Source organism: Echiichthys vipera (assembly GCF_963691815.1).
Source record: "Echiichthys vipera genome assembly, chromosome: 14".
NCBI lineage: Eukaryota > Metazoa > Chordata > Actinopteri > Perciformes > Trachinidae > Echiichthys > Echiichthys vipera.
The window spans coordinates 12,400,905-12,421,276 of NC_139839.1; the positions used below are offsets into that span (position 1 = coordinate 12,400,905).

General features: G+C 41.8%; 1 protein-coding gene across 1 annotated transcript; it reads right to left on the bottom strand.

Annotated features, from left to right (window-relative positions):
* Nucleotides 1-2,683: 2,683 nt before the first annotated feature.
* On the bottom strand, nucleotides 2,684-16,664 carry smg6 (SMG6 nonsense mediated mRNA decay factor). The gene is made up of 19 exons (XM_083926341.1): nucleotides 16,563-16,664; nucleotides 12,724-15,130; nucleotides 11,069-11,261; nucleotides 10,599-10,709; nucleotides 10,327-10,433; nucleotides 9,827-9,905; nucleotides 9,517-9,627; nucleotides 9,189-9,404; nucleotides 8,259-8,320; nucleotides 8,010-8,155; nucleotides 7,336-7,449; nucleotides 6,439-6,613; nucleotides 5,969-6,188; nucleotides 5,610-5,789; nucleotides 5,355-5,513; nucleotides 5,037-5,181; nucleotides 4,585-4,847; nucleotides 4,314-4,395; nucleotides 2,684-3,684 (listed from the first exon to the last, which is right to left on the bottom strand). Exons 1-19 carry the CDS (start codon nucleotides 16,651-16,653, stop codon nucleotides 3,554-3,556), a joined length of 4,992 nt encoding a protein of 1,663 aa, XP_083782467.1. The 5' UTR covers nucleotides 16,654-16,664; the 3' UTR covers nucleotides 2,684-3,553.
* Between the last annotated feature and the right edge of the window lie 3,708 nt (nucleotides 16,665-20,372).

Here is a 20,372-nt window from a genome sequence, read left to right on the forward strand (position 1 = left end):
GCTCAACACCTGTCACCAAACAGTTTGGCAACTATCACAAGTCCATTATTGCCATGCAGATGTTTCCATTTCTGACACTGTCACTTTTTCATCAAAATATATTAACATTAAGGAAGCATACATTTGTGTAACTATGCCGGTTTATTCCATTATCACAAAAATGCATTAAGATGTTAGTTATAGCATGACACGCTCCTCACGTCAGTACAAACGTGACACCACATCGCTGAGGATTACACATGATGGTGTAATCTGCAACAAGAAAATATAGGATATATGCAGTGTGCATGGCAGCAGAGAGGTTAAAGATGGGCATTCCACAACAGGCTGCATGCTGAGAAACCAATCAGCTTGCAGAACGGGGCTCAGAGGGCTTTGATTGGTTGCTTGGTAGCCCTGTTGTCATGATGATGAGAATCGGGTCCTGCCTGTGTGTGGTCTGTATCCAGGCACAGAAGTACACTGAAGCAAATGAAATGGATGGATAGGCTGCAGAACTTTCTGTCCCTGACACACACGCACGCACGCACGCACACACACATACACACACGTACATGTATAATGTAAATACATAAATCCCAAGATAGGCAAATCATTGATGTTTATTCAAACTAGAACTGGACCTATTTAGGAGGACTGTGCTTGTTTATGGGTGTTTCATGCTGAAGAGCAGCTGTCCCTTTTATGGGGCATTCACAAATATCTGCTAGTCATAAAAGATAGAAAGTTAATAGCAGGTAGCCTCCATGCATTGATCTTATGCAGTTGGAGAGCCGTGAGGGCCTTGAGAATAGATATCAGGACAGGATTTTTTAGGCATGTTTAGAATAGTCTAGATAAAGAATAATGGTCATAAAGCTTGTTTTTGCACAATGTCCCTGTGACCGAAACATTTAGTCAAAAATATTCCCCGTATTTAAGTGCTGGACCCAAAACGCAACACTGGCTTCTTGGCTCCATCACTCCCACCTGTGTCATTTTCTTCAACTACCACATGAGGGCACACATGTAAAGGTTTTGGTATGGCAGTGATTTAGCTACAACTTCCTGCAGATAATTTGGTTATGTGTGGTAACATTTAGTATTTTGTTATTATAATAATTTTGATTATTTTTGCTTCCATTACATCTAATTTTTCATTTAATGATCGAAATGTATACAAAAACCTTCACATACCCCATAACTAACAAGTAGTGAAAATGGCAAGTTTTGATGATCTGGCTGTAGTTTTCGACTTTAAAATAAAGTAAATGTGAATATTACGAATATGTCTATGTGTGCAACACAACTATAGGCAATTTTCACAGCTGACATTTTGACATGTCACAGCAGGAAAACTACAGGTTGGAATAATGGCTGAATTCCATTTAGCTGCTTCGGTTTAAGGATCCCTGTCACACTAGGATGGCTTAGTGAGACACTTGGATTTACTGTAACAAGGCATTGTTAGTATTATCAGTAACACCTGACCCTTCCCTGTTATGACAAGTCAAAATATCTGCTGTGTATTTTCACAATAATATCACAATCTTCATTTGCACATAAATGAGGTTAACAACAAAACATGCTTCCAAAACATTTTAATGTTAGAATGTGCAATGAAAATGTAACGCGTTACTACATTTTCTCCGATAAGAAACACTGCAATGGAGCTACTTAACACAGCAGATTTCACTGACTACACTAGCACCAAAAAACAGGGGTTGGAAAAAAAATCATAAACCTGTATATAAGTTCTCACGTATACTGAAACAATTACTGATGGAAATTGTACAAGCCTAGCTGAAAAGGTACAGGACAAATACAAAGCAAGGTAGCCACTGCATACAGCATTATTCTAAATCCATATGAGCAAACTGTGACGAATGAATGATGTATGATGCAACAAAACAAGAGAACATAGGTGCAGATTACATCTATTTCGTGCATTTAGAAATTTACAATGTACACACAAACAGACCAAAACTCACAATCTGCAGAAACTCCCTCTAAGCAATGCAGAGCAAGAAAAAACACAAATACTACCTTTACATTAAATGTTTTTTTGACCATGTAGCAGTGTGGTGTTGCTATAACTTGATGGGAATTTTACAGGGCTCTAATTTGTCGTGGTTTACCTCATGTGTCTTATTTCAACGAAAGAAAAGTGTGTGAGACTCTGAAAAAAAGTAAATGAAAATCATACCCTGAGGAGAAAAACTGGTATTGATTAAAAGTATTTCATGAGAAGGGAAACTGCTGTAGTGGTATGAACTGAAAAGCACAAAAAGAATGTAAAGATGAATAGAAAATCAAGTGAAATAGTCGAAGATGGTACCCCATAATAAAACATCTGCAAATGAATGTCAAGGACCAAGCTTTTCCCAGCATCATGGCAATCTTAGACAGACCTGGGTCAAACTGTATTTCCAAAAGGTGTGTTTCATGGTGTTTTAGATGGGCTAAATCCCATAAAGACAATTTCGCAAACTTTCCCGGTAGTTAAATCTCAAAACCAATGGACTCTTGATACTGAATCTCAAACATCTGTTACACTTCTCATAACAGAAACTTATAAGTATTTAGAAACCCAGCTCTGTCAAATAACCCATTCATTATGGTTCTGTTTATTTGGGGGGGGGGGGGGGGGGGGGGGGGGGGGGGGGGCTTTGCAGATGCTTATTATCAGTGTCAAAATGGACAAATGACCTCCAAGAAGGAAACAAAACATTTTTCACAAGATCAAAAATAACACAAAACAAATAATCAATGTTTTATGTTGTTGACTTTTTCAACAAATTTTCTTATCATATCCAAACTTAATATTAGCATTGAGTTGGAGGAACATCTCAAGTTACCAAACAGGCATCAGATACTTCCTGGGTTGGCAACAGGAAAGGCCATACCCGCATTGGATTTCCTTGGATGTGCATGAGGGTGTGATTAACCCTCACTACGATCAGCTACTGTTTACTGTACTGACAAAGACCATCCAGCTGGGCTTCTTTCTGACAACCTTTCTCTCGGCTCTGCTGTGCAGGCCAAAGCAGACTGGGCCCAAGAGAAGTGTTGAAGTGCCAGTTAAGGCCTTCATTACAGCCATTCTTTAAACAATTAAATGACCATAAACACTCTCTCTGCCTCCTTTCATCACCAGCCTCAAATTTCAACACTTCTTGCAGCAAACGCCTTTACCAACTATGTGCAGAGGCTCAAGGCTGGACCAGACAACTTACAAATCTGATCACTCCATTTTTTTTTTACCTCTTTCCTTCCTACCGGTCCAGACTTCCAGAGACTTTTCAAGTCTCCCTGTCTCTTTCCGGGGAAGCTCGCTGATCTCAACACATACATACACACACACACTTCACCACAAGGGGGGAAAAGCTGATTGAAACCACCCTGCTCTCAGTACATTTGCTTGTATTTCATAAGAACTGGTTCTACACTTTCTTAATAATTTCCTCTCCCCTGTTATCTCTTCTTCTTTCTCTGCTTAAGTGTGTCTTCTCTCGTGGCTGAGTGGCAAGCAGGCTTCAGCAGTTGGGTTCCTTTGATTCCAACTTAGCCTGGTTCAGCCCACTTTGGCCCAGCTGAGGAAAGCAGGGATGTCTCGGACTGGGACATTGCGGGTTAGTGCTTTGACACGCAGGTTTCGGTCATCTGTAAGGAGTACCACCTCCCTCTGGAGCCTCACTGTCCCATCTGTGTGTGGGTGCAAGCCAAAGAGGAGTAAGAGATACATTCAGAAGACTTTATTCTCATAAAATAACATGGTTGCATGGTTATTAGGACATCTGAAGACTGAGGGCACACTCACACTGTCCATCTGTACCAAGCACGTCGTTTCACGGCTAAAGTCTAGTTCGTTTGACCAGTGTGAGTGCAACTGTATCGCGCACAGGCACGGCACGGCACACTTGCCGGCCGCGGCCCGGTTGAGCGAGGTGGACTTACATACGCACATGTAGTGCAAAGTGTGCGCATGTGTAAGAGCACGAGCGCAAGCATTGACGGCGGCTCCTATGTATGTTTATATGCGTTTAAAAAGAAGATGCACCGAACGGTTTGCGGTCGTCTGATGCAGAGGTGGAGTGTTTGCTGTAGATTTGGTCAGATGAAACGTTCAAAAACAGTCAGACAAAACTAAATCCCAGAGGGGTGATGATGTATAAGCAATGCGCATTCACGCCGCAGCCCAAGTCAATTAGCAATGTGAGTACAAACGGGCCTGGGCCGCAAGGGAGAGGGAGGGGGGACAATCCCCTTAAAGCAAGGGGTACGGATGGACAGTGTGAGTGCGCCCTGAATGAATTACAGACAATGTTACATACTTCTCTGATCAGGCATGAAATCTTTCGCCTTGTCTTTACAATAGTGGAGGCAGCAGGACAGAATCACATCGTCGTTGGTACCCTGAGGTAAAAAAAGAAGACAGTCACTGAAAAACCGTACAAACGTGATGTTAAGTAGTAATGTTCCATCAGCAGTCAACCACTACTTACTAGGAAAGTAAACATTATTTCATTGCACAATCTGAAACCAAATGAATAAAACAAAACTGAATAAAAAGACGTTTTGACCTAGACCAATTTGAGCTCTCACCTGCTGTCCAGAGGTGTCTTCACTGCGGAAGGCAATAGATTCGAGTTGATTTCCTCTGCTTGTCAGGGCTCTGAGGCACGGTTCTCTGGCTTCAAATCCTTTCTCTAAGAAAGCCACTGCCAACCGGGCCTTTTCCTGCACGGCACGCACATGGGCCACACTCACATTATAGTTGCCACGACCGCCAGTGTTGCGTCCTCCTGACCCCACTCCTCCACCAAAGTTGTCCTGACCTTTAGCCAAGCCATCTAACTCTGTAATCACTAAAGTAGAGAGGACACACCCCACCATAAGTATACATCACCAAAGTTTCTACACCACACGCCAAAAACATGGAACATAATAATTTTAAACATGACAAAACACCACAATTTAATCCTTCTTCACCCCTCTTATTAGAGTGTGTATTTCATTTAATTCCTCTTTTCTTTGTTCTCGTCTTTCATTCTTACCTATGAGTGGCACAACTATTATGTATGTTCCACACTCAAGGAGTCTCTTCAACCCTCCCAAGTGATCAATGAATCCATTGGTATCTGGAACCAAAAAGAGAGGCCTCACTTCCAGCTCCAACTGCCCGCCTGTCTGCAGCACTGCCTGGAACACACAAGAAATTTGACATGACATTCAACTCTGCCAACTGTCAATGATTTTTTCATCCTTTTTGATTATTCACTTAACTAATAAAATGTCAACAGACAAAGCCAAGAATACCAATCACAATACATTTCCAGATTTAAATATCTATTGAACATATACGCCTGTTTTACCTGTATTTTATCCCTGCGCTTCTGTTGCTGTGCCAGTTTGTTGGTGAGGGCGTGGTGTCGCGCCTTCAGCTGTCTGATGTCATTCTCACTGTCTCCGGCCTCCTCCTCCCCTTCTGATGCGGAGAGAGACGACTCTGCCTCAATTATGACATCATCTGCCTGCCAAATAGACACAAAACAAATTAGACTCCTTTTCAGCAGTTTGGCTTACACTAGGTAATATTAATAGAGGGCAAGTAGAAGAAAGACAGTCACCTCTTTTTCTGGTAGAGAATCCTGTCTGCTTCTTGTAACTATTGAGTTGTTATGTAGAGGACAAGTTGCCACAGAGATATATTTGCCTCCCTTGAAGGCCAACAGAGGCTCTTCCTGTCCACACAAAGCCTCCAGAAAGTACTTGAGCACTGTCACTCTCTTACAATCTGCTGCTATTGCCTAAGGGAAGATGATGGGGATATGTGCATGAGAACAGGACAAGGACAGCTAGGAATAGATGTGGCACTGGTGGTGCCAGAAGGGTAATCAGCAGGCTATTCAGTTATTCCACGGGAGTATAAGTGAACCAGGGCTACAGTGTTACAGTATAATGAAATACACCTTTACTTTGCACTCACCATGTCAGTGTGTTGATCTGTGTAACAAGGCTCCTGTGGTGCAGCAAGCAGGGGTACAAAGCCGGCGAGCAGCTGGTCTTCCTTCAATTGCAGCACAGTCAACTCCTCGTCTCCCTCGACTTCTTCAGTGTCGGCTTTGTACAGCGGCATCTCCTCATGGTCCACATGTGCCAGAACGTTACACAGGTCCGCCAGGCACTGCCAAACATCAGGGCTGCAACTTGAGAGGAAAATGCCAGAATTGATGGTAAGCATGAATATTTTAAAGAACTAGTGTCTGAAGAGAGTTGGTGTGTGTGGTTTGTACTAAAGCAGGGCATGAGCAGAACCAGCAGTGGAGGTTTAAGGTGACTATAATCAATAACTTTAATGGCATACATAATGATAATATGTCAATGTTATGTTTACGACTTGTTTCCACCGCTTCCAAGTGGCCATAAAAACAGTTACTGGAGGTTAACAGTACTCACTCTACTTTACTGCATGGTGGTGGGTTCCACTGGTCTGGTTGTCCCAACATCCAGTCAGACCAGACCTTGATACTAGGCAGCAGTTCTCTAAGGTCCGCTGGGAAGGCAGAGACCCTAACCATACCCTCTAGTCCCTCCCCTTTATCCTCCTCTCCATCTGCCATGGGGACTGGTTCTAATAGAGAAAGAGAAGTTTTTAAAATACAAACGATACAAAATAAAATTAATGTTAGCAGGTGAACAAATAAAGATGCTTATTCCAAGATGTCAAGTCCAACTGAAGTAAGAAAACTCATTCCTTTATGCAGTCTAAAACCATGTAATATTTTTCCCCCAGCCACAATAGAGACACTGGTATTGTTTTCAACATGTGGGTCTGTGTGTGTGTGTGTGTCATCATGGCAAAATGTGGTCCCTGAGACACCTACTGCAGTGGAAATAACCACAGAGATTGTTTTGAGTATTGCCAGTAATTTATGTCTGTCTGTGGACAGGTTTTGTTACTGGGATAGCATAGCAACCATGCAAGATCATAAAACTTAACAGGTGTGTAGTAATGTTAACATCCTGTGCTGTGACAGCAGTAACCTGCCACTCACAGCCATTATGTAAGAAAGTAATTATGCAGAACTTTAAACTTTGATATAATTTAAATGGCTGAGATATAAAAAATGTTTTTTACCCCCGTACAGTTGTCTTGAATAGTGAAAATAACTATAGTATCAGGCTGCAAACATGTTTATTTCTGCTGTAAAGTTGGGCATATAACCTTGGGCCTCTATGGGGATTTGCTCTGTTTTGGAGCCAGCCTGAAATGGCCCTTCAATGAACTGCAGTTTTTGGCACTTGCACATTAGCTTCATTTCTCAGACGAAGAGGTTGCCACTTGGTAAGTACCTGCAGGAGTATCCCTGAGCAGCTCCGTGCAGCGCTGCACCAGTAGTGCGAACATGCCTAGACCCAGGGCAGTGCTTTGCTCTTGCAAAACGGACCGTGCCTCTCCATCTTGACCTGATAAAAAGAGACAAGACTTTGAAACAGCACTTCCTCAACACTCTTAGTTTATGTACAGCCAGTGTTCATTTTTTGCTGGAAAAATAGCAACATGCTTAATTACATATGAAAAGCATGTGAGAAGATACAACAAACATGCCAAGAAGTTAACTTTTGTTGTCGTGGATGGAGTCCAAACATATTGTTCTTCCGCTTTACACTTTGCAGTGGCGGCCCAGAGATGGATCTTAGGCTGGCGGTTACAAGCTATTTTTACTCTCTAATATGATTGTATTTCATTTGACATTTTTTCATGTCAACATGATGGCCATCAATCACGTACAGTCTCACTGTTTTGGCTGATACTCATGACTATGGAGTGTGAGCACGCCAAAAAAAAGGTTGCTTACTACAGTTCCCCAACGGCCAGGGATGTCACCATTAACATAGGATATCTAAAAGTTCCTTTTCTGCATAAAATAGAATTAGCTGTTCATGAACTATGCATTTGTTTTCATTTTGCAGATAACACAATGAGTTAAAACTTTGGAGATATCAGTGTTTGTGCGCAGCATCACCTCTGCTGTGGGCATTGTGTATGGTGAACATGTTGATGGTGATGATCTGCAGCATGTGTGTGCTGCCCAGAAGGGAAGGGCCATGCTGGAGCAGCGTCTTGAACTCCTGCAGCACACGGCTCGCAACTCCGGGGAAGGATTCCATGCTGTATAGGCAAGAGGCACACATTCATAAAAATAAAGACACAAGAGGCCCCCACAAAAATAAATCTATTCTTCAAACCCATTAAAACATTAGACATCACTCACCCCACTTTAGTGTAGAGCTTTCCATGTGCATGCAGGAAACTCAGAATGAATCTCTTGTGTAGCTGGAAGGTCAAAAGAAAAAAAAAGAAAAGTATTACTAATCCTTGAGCAACAGGGCAACGATAAGAAAACACTTCATGTACTGACAGAGGCCAAGGAGAGGTTTCAAGCTGATGTCGCCATTTAAATGCACTTTGAACAATAGGGACAGGAGGAAATGGACTGAAAGACCCCTGATGATGAAAAGAGCAAACAGGATACACATATAGATGTCTCTTCTAACAGGATACACTGACAAAAATGGTGAGTACAGGATCTTAACCATAGCTCTCTCAGAAAACAAGAGATTTGCTTTTAGCCTGTAACCAAATCAGCTGATATGGTTGGGCACCTGAGCTCCTCCCATAGCTGGGGCACTGGATGCATATGTCTGGGGAGACATCTCCAGAAGGCCTTAGGCCAAATCCTACTCCTGGAGAGTTACTGCCCTGCAAGTTTAAGGTTTCACCCTGCTCTAACACACCTAAGTCTAATGATGTGCTCATTATCAAGCAGCTGAAGCTTGTCACAGGTCTGATAATCTTTAGCTCATATGCGTCCAATTCCTCCATATAAAGAAAATGGCCTGTTTCAAAGATCGGGTAGAGAGAGAGAGTTAAAAATATCTTTGATCAAAGAAAGAACTATGAAAAAAAGATCAGTAAACAGAAATGAAGGAGGGAATATGGTAAAAATGTAAGCAAAAATGTAAGAGACAGAGGGAATACATGAGAATAAGGAGAATGAATGTAAAAGAAAAACTGAGAGGGAAAAATTAAAGCAAATTAAATAACAGACTACAAAGAAGACCACTGTCTTTGAGTACAGCGTAAAGGTATTTGACTCGATGTGCATGCGAGTATGAGAGAGAGCGAACAAAAGGGATCTTACATCACTAGCGCTGAGACTGCCCAGCTCTCCATCCTGTTCAGAGTCTCTGCTGGATTCACTACCTCCTCTGTGAGTGGATGGGGTTGCGGTTTGTCCAGTGGGGCGAATCCAAATCTCCACCCGTGCTCCATCTTCCCCTCTTCCTCTTCCTTTTACAGCTGGGCCCCTGGAGCCTCCTTCATGCTCCTGTCTCCTCCTTCGCTCAAGCTGTTCTGCCTACAAGAACAAAATCTGTTAAACAAAAAGCACTTGCACTGCCTAAGTTTTTGGTCCAAGAAAATAAATTAAATAATACAGCACAAATGAATGACTAGAGTTTGTGTCTTACCTTACGCTTAGCCTCCTCAAACAAGCTCATCAGGCTTTCCTTTGCGGTCAGGATGGGGTTGGAAGCTGCTAAGCTGCGCATATAATAATAAACAGCATCCAACTTCCGCTTCTGGAAATGACAAATGTGGAAAAAGTGTAAGAGAAGGAAGGTATCCTACATCATGATGTAAAAGGGTACGAGCAGACAATTACTCAAAATATAGTTCTATTTTCCAATTATCCGGGACATGCCGGGAGAAATACAGTCAGTCAGAAAAAGGAAAGTTATTTAATAGTAAGTTCCAGTTGCAACCCTCGGCTTCACTTACTGTATAGACTGCCAGTAGGGCTAGCTGGTTATAGGGTCGTCCATTTTTGGGGGCAATCTGCTGGGCTTTTAGGTACCAGCTACGAAAGAAAAAAATGTAAATGTATAGTCACGAGATACCATCAGAGAAACTTTGTGGAAGGTTTGGTCTTTCAAAAAATGTCGGCTACTACTTTGAATTATATCGCTTTCATCTAATGCATTATGAACAGATCGTATGGAACTTCTCTATTATCTCAGGAAAAACAGGCCCAAAACTGAGAAAGTTGAGCTGTCAGACTTCAACAGGCATTTTCAAAAAAGAATCAGGGCCAAATGGGAGAAATAAGACAGGTGAAAAATTGCCCCACAGCAAAAAGGCAAGGCAGAACCACTCGTTCTTGGACTTGAGAGTTACAAGATTTCAACATTATAGAACCCTGGCTCACTCAAAATCAATTGTTGATCAGATGCTCTTAAATATGAAAGAAATTTCCCAATACCTATAGAATTCCAGCTTACCTGCGAGCTTTGCCGTAGTTGGCCGAGTCACTGGCTTGTTCACGATAACGTGCTATATCTCCCTGGCAAATCATGCAGCGCTGAGCACTGATAAGCGCATACTTAACCTGAAAAACACAGACACACAAGAGAATAAACATTTGCAAAGCTTCAAGTTGCATTTTTATTGCCCAATTCATGCATACACATTGGATATACAGTATGTACATTCATTTTTAAGATGCATGTTAAGCGAACACACAGAAACACAGACTAGGGGAGTATGGCTTTACCGTTTTGCGTAATGGCCGCGCCCTGATAGCCATGCCATCCATGTAATCCTCTAGTTTAAACTGGTACACTGTCTGTAACTTCTGGAGCAACGTATTGAAGAATAGTGCCCCCTGTAAAAGACAAACAATAATGGTCATAACGGGAGTGAAGAAGAATTTTTTTTTGTTATCGTTACTGTATGCATGTACACAAACACTTTACAGGCTGTCCTCATATTCAAAATCATATAAAAAAAGAGTGATAAGAATCATGAATTTATTGTGGTACGTTACCATTACATGACATTAAAACTGGTCAAAACTGTATATCAAGAAAGTGCCCAAAGAGACTGTTAGCATTGTCTTGACGTATCCTCAAGCAAGATTATGACGTCTGCACACAGATGTTCAATGCCAGACAACATGGTCAATCTGTCCCATTCGTATTTTGTCAAACTTTTCCCTGTCTGAAAATCCTACACATTCCTTACCTCGTCAAGCAACGTGAGCAGCATGTTCCTGATATGAGGGCCGTTGTCATAGGTGGGGTCTTTGAGTAACTGCCGGAAGTGCTCTATGACCTGGTAAAAGACATTCTTCCACAGAGCCTGATCCACGTTCTGTGAGTCTGAGAAGTCGATGTCTGTCAGGATGACCTGCTCATATAGCCCCAAAAGATCAGCTCTAAAACACAGGGGGGCATAAAAGGACAGTGCTTTATGATTTTAATACGTCTACTGACTCAATTCTGTTGACTACATCATTCATAGGTCCAAGGAGGAACTGAACCGACAAGTAGAGTAATGACATAAATGCTTTATAAATGGTGTGCTTGACACACCAAGCACACCATTTATAAAGCTTATTGGAACGCTTAAGCACTAGCAAATTGCATTTTAGTGTGTATGTGGGTCAGGCTCTGGTTGTCTCTGGCATACTCTGCATTGCTCCATGACTACCCACTGTGAGCGCCATCAGGCAGTCGGTCCTACACATGGAGTATGCCAGGCAGACACGCAGCTGACAATCTCAAAGACAGAGGGTTGGAGGCTCGGACATATGCTCCTTCGATGGCTGCGCACAGCTGTGAAAATCAGGAGGACTCTAGGGAAGTCGCTGCATGTGTCCACGACAATGCATACAACATCATGGTTGTTTGGCTGGTACAAGTTTGCAGCTGACTGTGGAATGAAGTATGGCCGAGCCACTGCTGAACAGGTGAACCTGGACTCAGATGCCTACTTGTCAGTTAAGGATTAATAATCAGTTAACGAGGGTCGGCCATCGGTCAAAAAGAAAGTCCAAATTAGATTTCCTAATCGTGAGGGATCCAATCACAAGTAGACAGCTCTCAATACATCTCTTCAGACCAGGCACCAGCATGTGTCTACATGCGTCAAGGGACTTGCATATTGATAGCCTATATATTTGAATGAAAAATAGTTTTTGTTATTGTTGTGTGTAAATTTAAGTTGTTACTCTCTTACAGCCACTTTCATTACTACAGTAACATGAGATTGCTAATTGCCTACATTTTGTCCATGTGCATGCAATTGGACCTAACTTTTCTCTACCCAACGGCGGTATGTGTGTAATGTGTTTAGAATTTTTTCGTCCATTTTATAAACCTTAAAATAAGGATGTCTACGTTTGTTGACCTGTGCTAGAGAGCAGAGGAACAGTCTCTGTGTTCAGCTCTCAGTACTTCTGTAGCTTCTACTCTGTGGTTTGTAGCTTAGTTTCTCTCCTGCATCTCCGTTTGTGCTTACAGATATCTCTTTTATATCACTGGTTAATGTTTGTGTTAAGCTGTATATGAGCTGTGATAGGTAAAAAAAAAAAAGAAAAAATGGCCAAAATACACAGTGAATGAGTATGTAGTTCCATTTACAGTTGAGTAGACCTTCAATATAGCCCAGGACACATTCCTGTACACACTGCTAAAAGAATGTGGCCACAAATGGCCCAGACCAACTCTGAATTTTCTCTGTCTGAGTGATGCGATCTCACTGAGCACTCAATGCGTCCTAAGTGCATTTACACCTGTACTAGAGCTGTCCACAAGTGATCAGATCACACAGGATGGACTGTTTTTAAAACTGGTCTGAATGGGGCCAAACACACATCTTTTCCACAAAATCCTCACCTGAGCTGGGCCATGCGATCCAGTCCATCAGCACTCACTCTGTCCCTTGACAGCAGGTTGCTGATCTGGAGCTCCTGTGCATCTGCAGCCCTCAGCAGCCTCACCAGCTCCCCTCTGGCTTGTTGCTCCACCTCTTCAGGTGTCAAACTACCTCCTGCACCAGGCTGAGAATAACCTGCTCCTCTGTAACTCCCAGAGAACTGACTCACACCAGCACCCGGGTAAATACCATTAGGGGGAGCCATTTGATAGGGCCCCATATGGTAAGGATATGGATAGCGCTGACCGGTGGTGGAGCCAGGAATATGTGGGTGGCTGGTGGGCATGGGGTAGCAGTAAGGGTTGTCAGAGTTCTGGAATTTGTAGTAGGCCATGGCAGCAGCCTGCTGTGATCGAAGGTGCTCACCCTGAGGGACCGGAGGGCTGCCCGCTACCTCATCGTCTGTGTCCAGAAAGTGAAGCTGTCCATATCCAGTCCCTGTCTGAAGATATTTAGGCTGTTGGAGAGATGAATGCTGTGAGGATTGGGTGCTGGTAAGAGCAGGTTTCTGGTCGGGGTTATTTGGATCCCAGAGTCGTCTTATTCCTCCTCCTCTGCCTCCTCTACTCCTGCAAGCTCCTCCTCCCCTAATTCCACCAAAAAGAAGCCTTTGCCCAACCTCAGGTGAATTAGAGATGTCTGTGCGGGCTGGAAGCACCAGGATACCCCCGCCTCTGCCACGGGGAATCAAGCCTGGTTTGTGATGTTTTGAAACCGCAATATGTGACGTGGTGGTACCCAACTGATTTTCTAGAGAAACCCTAAGGATTCCCTGCCCTCCAACTTTGTTTCCCTTTGGTCTGTTCCTTTCTTCCCTCCGCCTCTCTGCACTTTGATCTTCTCTTCCACCTCTTCTCCTCCTATCTTCTGCTTTGTCACTAATCTCACTCCCTTCCAGTGATTCTGTAGATGATTCCCCATTGGCTGTCCAGCTTTGTAAATTACTCCTTCGTCCTTCTCCACTAGTAGACACCCCCCCTTTGTTATTGTGCCTAGAATCTAAGCGTGTCCACTTGGTAGTCTCCACATTCATCCCTACTCCAGGACCATCCAGGCTGGTCACACTGCTGGCTGAGCTACTGCTGTAAGTTCGATTCCGTGAACGCCGAATATCTGATTTGGAATAGCGCTTTGATGTTGGTGTTGTGATGTTTGCATTGGATTTATTTCTATTGCCTTTTTCTACAGCCCTGTCTGTATCTCGTTCTGTCTTAGCATCTCTCTGAGCGTCTCTGGACCGATTGTTGTTGTTGTCTCCTCTTCTGCTTTCTCTGCGATTCTCTCTTCCTTTGCTTTGATGAGTCTCTCCTGTCTTGCCTGGTTTGTTATCCCTATCTGCTTCTGCTGATCTCCTGTCTCTTTCCTTCTCCCCTTTCCCCCGGTCACTCTTTCTTCCACCACCTGCTTCATCTTCTTTTCTGAAATCCTGAATTCTCTCCTCTCCTCCCCTTCTCTTGCTGTTTCCCTTTTCCCTCTTCTTATCTACCTTTTCTTCCTTCTCTCTTGTCCCTCCCATTTCCTTGTCCTTATCAATCGTTTCCCATCTCCTGCAACTTAATTCTTCAGTGGCTTGGCCTTCACCTCCTACTTTACCCTTTTCTTTTATGCTGAGTTTTTCTACTTTGTTAGTAATTTTCTCAAACGAAGCATCAGAGGGTAATGGTTTTTTTTCCACATCACAGCTTCCTTGCTTTCTGTTTGTCTCACTGGATTTAGACAATTTTATATTTTCATTTATAGCTTTTACTTCTTTGTCTTTCCCTCCTTGCTTCTGTGTGGATGTTTTTTTGTTCCCCTCCCTGTCCTCTGTACTCAACTGGGGTTCTGGCTCAGTTTTCTGCTTATTCTCCTGAGGGGGAGGCTTATCCTGCTCTCTTCCAACTCCACAGTCCTTTCCCTGGTTGCTCCTACGGCTCCCTGGTTGATATAATTCTCGATCTGGTTTGCGGGTTTTCCGTGTTGGCTTTGAAGCGCCAACAGGTTCCTGGTGTTCTCTGTCATTTTCAACAAATACTTTCTCTTGATTTGCTTGTGATTTAGACTGTGAGTTGCTGCCCTTTCTACAGTTCTGAGTGTTACTTCCATCACCTCCCATCCTGTCTTTTCCCCTTTTGTTGGTGCCGGCCCCACTGTATGTGCACTCATGTCCTTCTAAAACTTTTTCAGTGAGAACTTTTATCTCACTCTGTGATGGTTGCTCATGGTCATGTGACTCAGTGGCCAAGGGATCACTCTGACCAGTTTCTCCCTCTTCACTGTCACGGTGACACCGTCCATGTCCAGCTACCGGCTGGTAGCGCTGCAGTTCAGGACGCTTTCCTTCACGTTTCTTATGCTGCTTGTGCGTATGATGCTCCTGGTGCTCCTCTGAAGAAAAAAAAAATACAGAAAGAAGGTAGCTGGAGTCTGTGTATTAAATAATAAGGTTTACATATTCTGTTTTCTATTCTTGCCAACAAATTCCATAGAAAAATTAATTTAACATTGCCTCAGACTGTCTCAGAGTAATTTCCGACTTCCCTACCCTGTCTGTGGTACTCAGCCCCAAGCCTATTGATTTCTACTGAAAACATAAATCTTAAAAAGTAGGTCACACATACATATTATCTATTTAATCGGCTGTAGCAAACACCACCAAAACAGGAGTAAATAGTGTATTTTTTTGGGAATATATAAACCTGTGTTGATCATGATAATGGAACAGGTCACCAAGTGTAACGGAGTGTCTATTTAATGTTGTGTAAATATATTTTTTGGATAACAATAGTGAGCTGTTGCACAGAGGGATAAACTACACCAGGCCCCTTTTGGAGTATGTTGACAATAAGAAAAATAAACAATATTAATAACAACAATTGAGGTTGTGCGTGTTTGGAACAAAGTCACTGGATCTTAATCCAAACATTTTCAATGTTTAGATTAAGATCCTGGGAAGGAAGCAGATGTGTGCATATTCAAACGATGCTATTGCTACCCATTAAGCACTGCATTTATTACACATGAAACAGTGTTTTACAAACATAAATTACCTTAAGGTACATGCCAGAAAGCACTCCCTTTGAGTAATTGTGGGAAAAGTACACATAGGGAATATATAGCTTGTAACAACGTAATACTCAGTATTAAGTACACTTATTATTGAGCTTCACTTCACACTAAATTAGATGTTATTGTCCTATAAACAACCAACCTGATGTTTAAGACAGGTTTCTACAGAAGGAACACAAATGAATGAAAAAAACGAACTGTTTTCATTCTCTCAAATATGGTGATAATCTTTTCTCTGTGATATCATATATTACGTCCCGTATAACATAAAATGCCGAGCAGTTTAAGCACTTTATTCAAGAATACAATCCCTTTTCAAACCTTGAAAACACCACACTAAAATTCTAAAAATGTAGGGTTTCCAGCACCCGTACAAACCCAGATTATACGTCATTAAACCAACCGACGTTAACGTTACATTGAAACAACACGGCCACATTTCCTTCTACTAAATGTGACCTAAAGTATATGTAGTAAGTATAAAGAACGATACGAAGAATATAACAAACAGGGTTAAATTGTGACAGCAGTTATTATCTGGTGTCGTCCTGGTTGTCAAGGGGGCGTTTACAACAGACCGCGCGACCAAAGAACGAACATGGAGATAGCTCGCTAGCTAACAACATTAGCTGCTTTCAAACTTAGCAACTCCGTAGGCTACTTTAAGCCAACTTGGGATACTTATTCGCTTGGCTTTATCGACTTGTTTACGAACGTATTCCTTCCAAGTATCGAGCTCAATTCCTCTCACCTTTCTGACAGTCGGTGATATTGATTGAATTCGACGCTTCAGCTCGGAGTTCCGCAGCTGAGATTCGCACTCTTTCCAGTTCGTTCGCCATCTTTACTTTCACCTAGCCAAACAAACACAACAAGTATGGTGGCCCAGCTGGATCAAACATATACAGCGGGTGACGTCGCAGCGAAGGCAGTCGGGAAATGTAGTACTGTCGCCTTACAACCCTCAATTTACATTACTTTGGGAAAAGGTATTGTTTTGGATTCACTGAAAATGATAGAAATGTATATTCAGAGTATTATGTGATAAATTTAGTCATTATTCTAACTAATTATTATTCATATTAGTCATTTTTTTAAAAGAAAGAAGCCAAGATTTCCTGAGCTGGCTGTCAATATTAAATGTTGAATATGTAGAATCTTAATTAAAAGCTATATTTAAAAATAAAATACACCCACGGGGCATTTTGAGGGGCAAAAACGAGAGTCAATATAGGCCAAGCATTCACTCGATCGGCATTAAAAGCCGAAATACGTTTCTCCTTGATTTATAAGCTAACTTTCATGTTTACTTATCTGTAACGGCCAACGTTAACTTTCAGTCAGTCAAACTCCTCTGCAATACTTGTTTTTATGGTGCAATTTGCCGGAGGGGATGGGTTCAAACAGGCTCAAACTGACTCCGGTCTCCTGTACGATACTGGGCCGGTTCTAACAAACCTGGCAACCTGAATGCTCGAATTATGTTTTGTTGTTGCGACTTGAGACATTAGATGGCGGTGTTCTGCTCATTCTCCATATATATTTCCCACATATGAACGTATTCACAAAAAGCTGTTAAATCATATGAACTCTGTAAACGTAACAAAATATTTATTTGAATCTTTGTTGCTTTTGTTTTGGTTATATTTTCTTTTTTCATAAACAGAAGATGTTGTTTACCTGCTGTACCCGTTTATCCATTTTTGTCAAAAAATATTGAAAAAGAGTTCCAGGTAAAAGTAGCAATTTTAAGTATCCAATAGACATTTTAAGTATTCCAATACAAGTAAAAGTCTTGAACTGTAACCCTATACTACCTTTACTAATACAGTGTTGCTACTCATAGGCCTTCTACTACGTTCACTTTTTAGGCCTAATGAAGAAACATAAAATATCATTATAGTCTGTCACAGAATGTCCTACAGTCATGCAAAATCTTAATATATGTTTTTCTCGTAGCCTTTTTATTTATTTTATTCATATATTCATATTCTGATTGTTGCTATTAATCTTAATTTTCCCTTTGGTTGTCCGAATGTAGCGTATGTTCTTGTGATGTAGGCCAATTGCTGGTATTGTGTTTTGTCAAGCTCTTGTTATCCTTTTCATACCAATATACTAAGGGCGAGCTATATTCAATATCATTTTAACGTTTCATAAAAAAAAGTACTGTTCTACTAGACATCCTTTTATTAGCCTAAAATATCATATCTAATTGTTTTAACTGTAACACCTTATTACCAATATACACCATTAGACTTGTTAATTCTAAGATCAATTTACATATTCTTCTCGCTATAATTTTAATTAACATGTTCTGTTTCAATTTGACAGTGTAGCCAAGTTATGTAACTCTTACGTAGGCCTTGACCTACTAATGAGGCCTGGGGAAAGGCAGCTTAAAGGTCTGCACATTATATAAAGAAACAGACTGACGGATATACATACACACTCTTGAATCCACACAACAACCACTAGATGTCAGGATTGATTACTTATTCTCATTTTAGCTCAGCTGTCCGATAACCGTCTGGATTGACTCAACAACTAACTTTTTACTTTTGTTTTCATCTAAGTAATGTATATGAATGAAGTGCCACATCTCCTTATCACATCTTTTCTTGCATGTCTTCCACTCTTGACTTTGATGTGAACTGACAAACTGCATGAGGAGGGGAATTGTGGGACTGAAACAAATGACAGAAATATACACTGGGGCAGCTAGTGCGTGTGCGCTCATATGAGGGCGGTGCGTGGAGAGTTCAGGCAGACATCATCGGTGTGGCTGATGCTGGAGTAAACAGCTTCATTTCCCTAGCAACACCAAATTAAAGGGACAGAGCCTCGTGTCCTTACTATTTTTCTCCCACGCATGATTCTTCACCCAGCGCCAAACCTCCTCTTTTTTCATACACACTCCATCATTATGCCACTAAATTATTCATCCAAGGTGCTGGATGGCTCACTTCTCTACCATATTAATCAGATATGTCTACACATACTTATCATGTGTAAATGCTCTGCTGATGACCTCTTACAGTAATAAACTTTCGACTAACTTGACTTTTACATACCCCCAAATCACAAGGCAAGCAGGCAACAGAGAGAAATGGGCTAATTTTATAGACCATATATACATATTTAACCATTTATTGATTTACTTTTTGTGTGTCAAACTTTTTTGTGATTTTCTACGCCCTTCTCACAAGGAGCATACACATATAGGCTAGCTATACAGGTTATAGGCCTATACAAAAAAAAAGAGAGGCAGGAAAGTAGCCATCCCCTTGCCCACTCTGTAGAAGTTTGTTTGCGGCCATAGAAGTTTGTTTGCCGCCATAGAAGTTAATCTACTAATGGGCATATTCTGATATATCATGATTGTACACAAAGTTAATCATGTTCCCCCTCATACTCCCCCTTCCACATATAAAAAATTGTATATATCTATAACCATATTTTACATAAAGGATATCACCAGGTCTCCAGCTCTTCTAATAGCTTCTAATGTTTTTCTTTAACCATTGTTAAAGATCCATCTTAAGTATAAGATAAGTATTGTTTTGGCTGCAGTTAAGCCATAAAAAAAGCAATTCAATGTTGAGAGGCACGGTATATCTGGACCCCATGATGTAAGATACTTTGTCCATCACTTCACTCCAAAACTGTTAAACTGGAGTACCAATGAAAAATGTACATACATACTAATAGTCTTGTGGTTACACATAAAGCATATCGGCCTTGGGATCATCCTCAGCGGACAGCTTTATTTCATGTGATGTTTATTTTAAAATGTCTCATTTCATCATTGTTGTATGTGACTGTGTTTTATTCATGCATTTTATGTTTTATGTAAAGCCTTTGCAATACAAACTTAAATTAAGATGAAATGTTGATCATGATCATTATTATCATCATTTTTATTATTATCGTTATTAATCTCTTTCGATCATCAACTTTGTTGTTTCGATTATTTTTGTGGATGTGGTACAGACGATAATCTACATTGTGTGAATGCTGTTTTGACTAAGTGCTAACAGTGTCTCTTGATGAAGCACTGGCACACCAGGGGTTGTAGAATGTTTCGTGTCTGCAGTGGAGAGGTGTGAGAGAGGGAGGGAGGGGGCTGCCGGAAGTGGTGGGCGTGTGTCTCCCTGTGTGTAAGTCTGTGAAAGCGTGTGTGCTCCTCTCTGTGTATGTGTGCAGAGTTCTGATTGTCAGTGCTGCACCACAGTGCAGGTGGAGCAATGCAGGATGATAAGAGACACAGAAGGACAGAGTGACGGAGGCAGGGAGGTGGCGAGGGAGGGCGACAGAGAGAAAGAGGAAGCGAGGGAGAGAGGTGAGGAGGCATGATGCAGGGCGAGAGAACAGAAGGAGGAGAGACAGTGAATACAGATGAGAAAACGCGGGGGATGAGGGAGTTTTTGCAGGTGAATTTCTGACACCAGGGGGTTTCTCCAGCCCAATCATATCTCAATGTATCCTGCCCCCATCTCATCTCCTCTTTCTTCCCTTCTCTGTCTGTCCATCTTTGTCTCTCCCCACTGGGACACTGGGA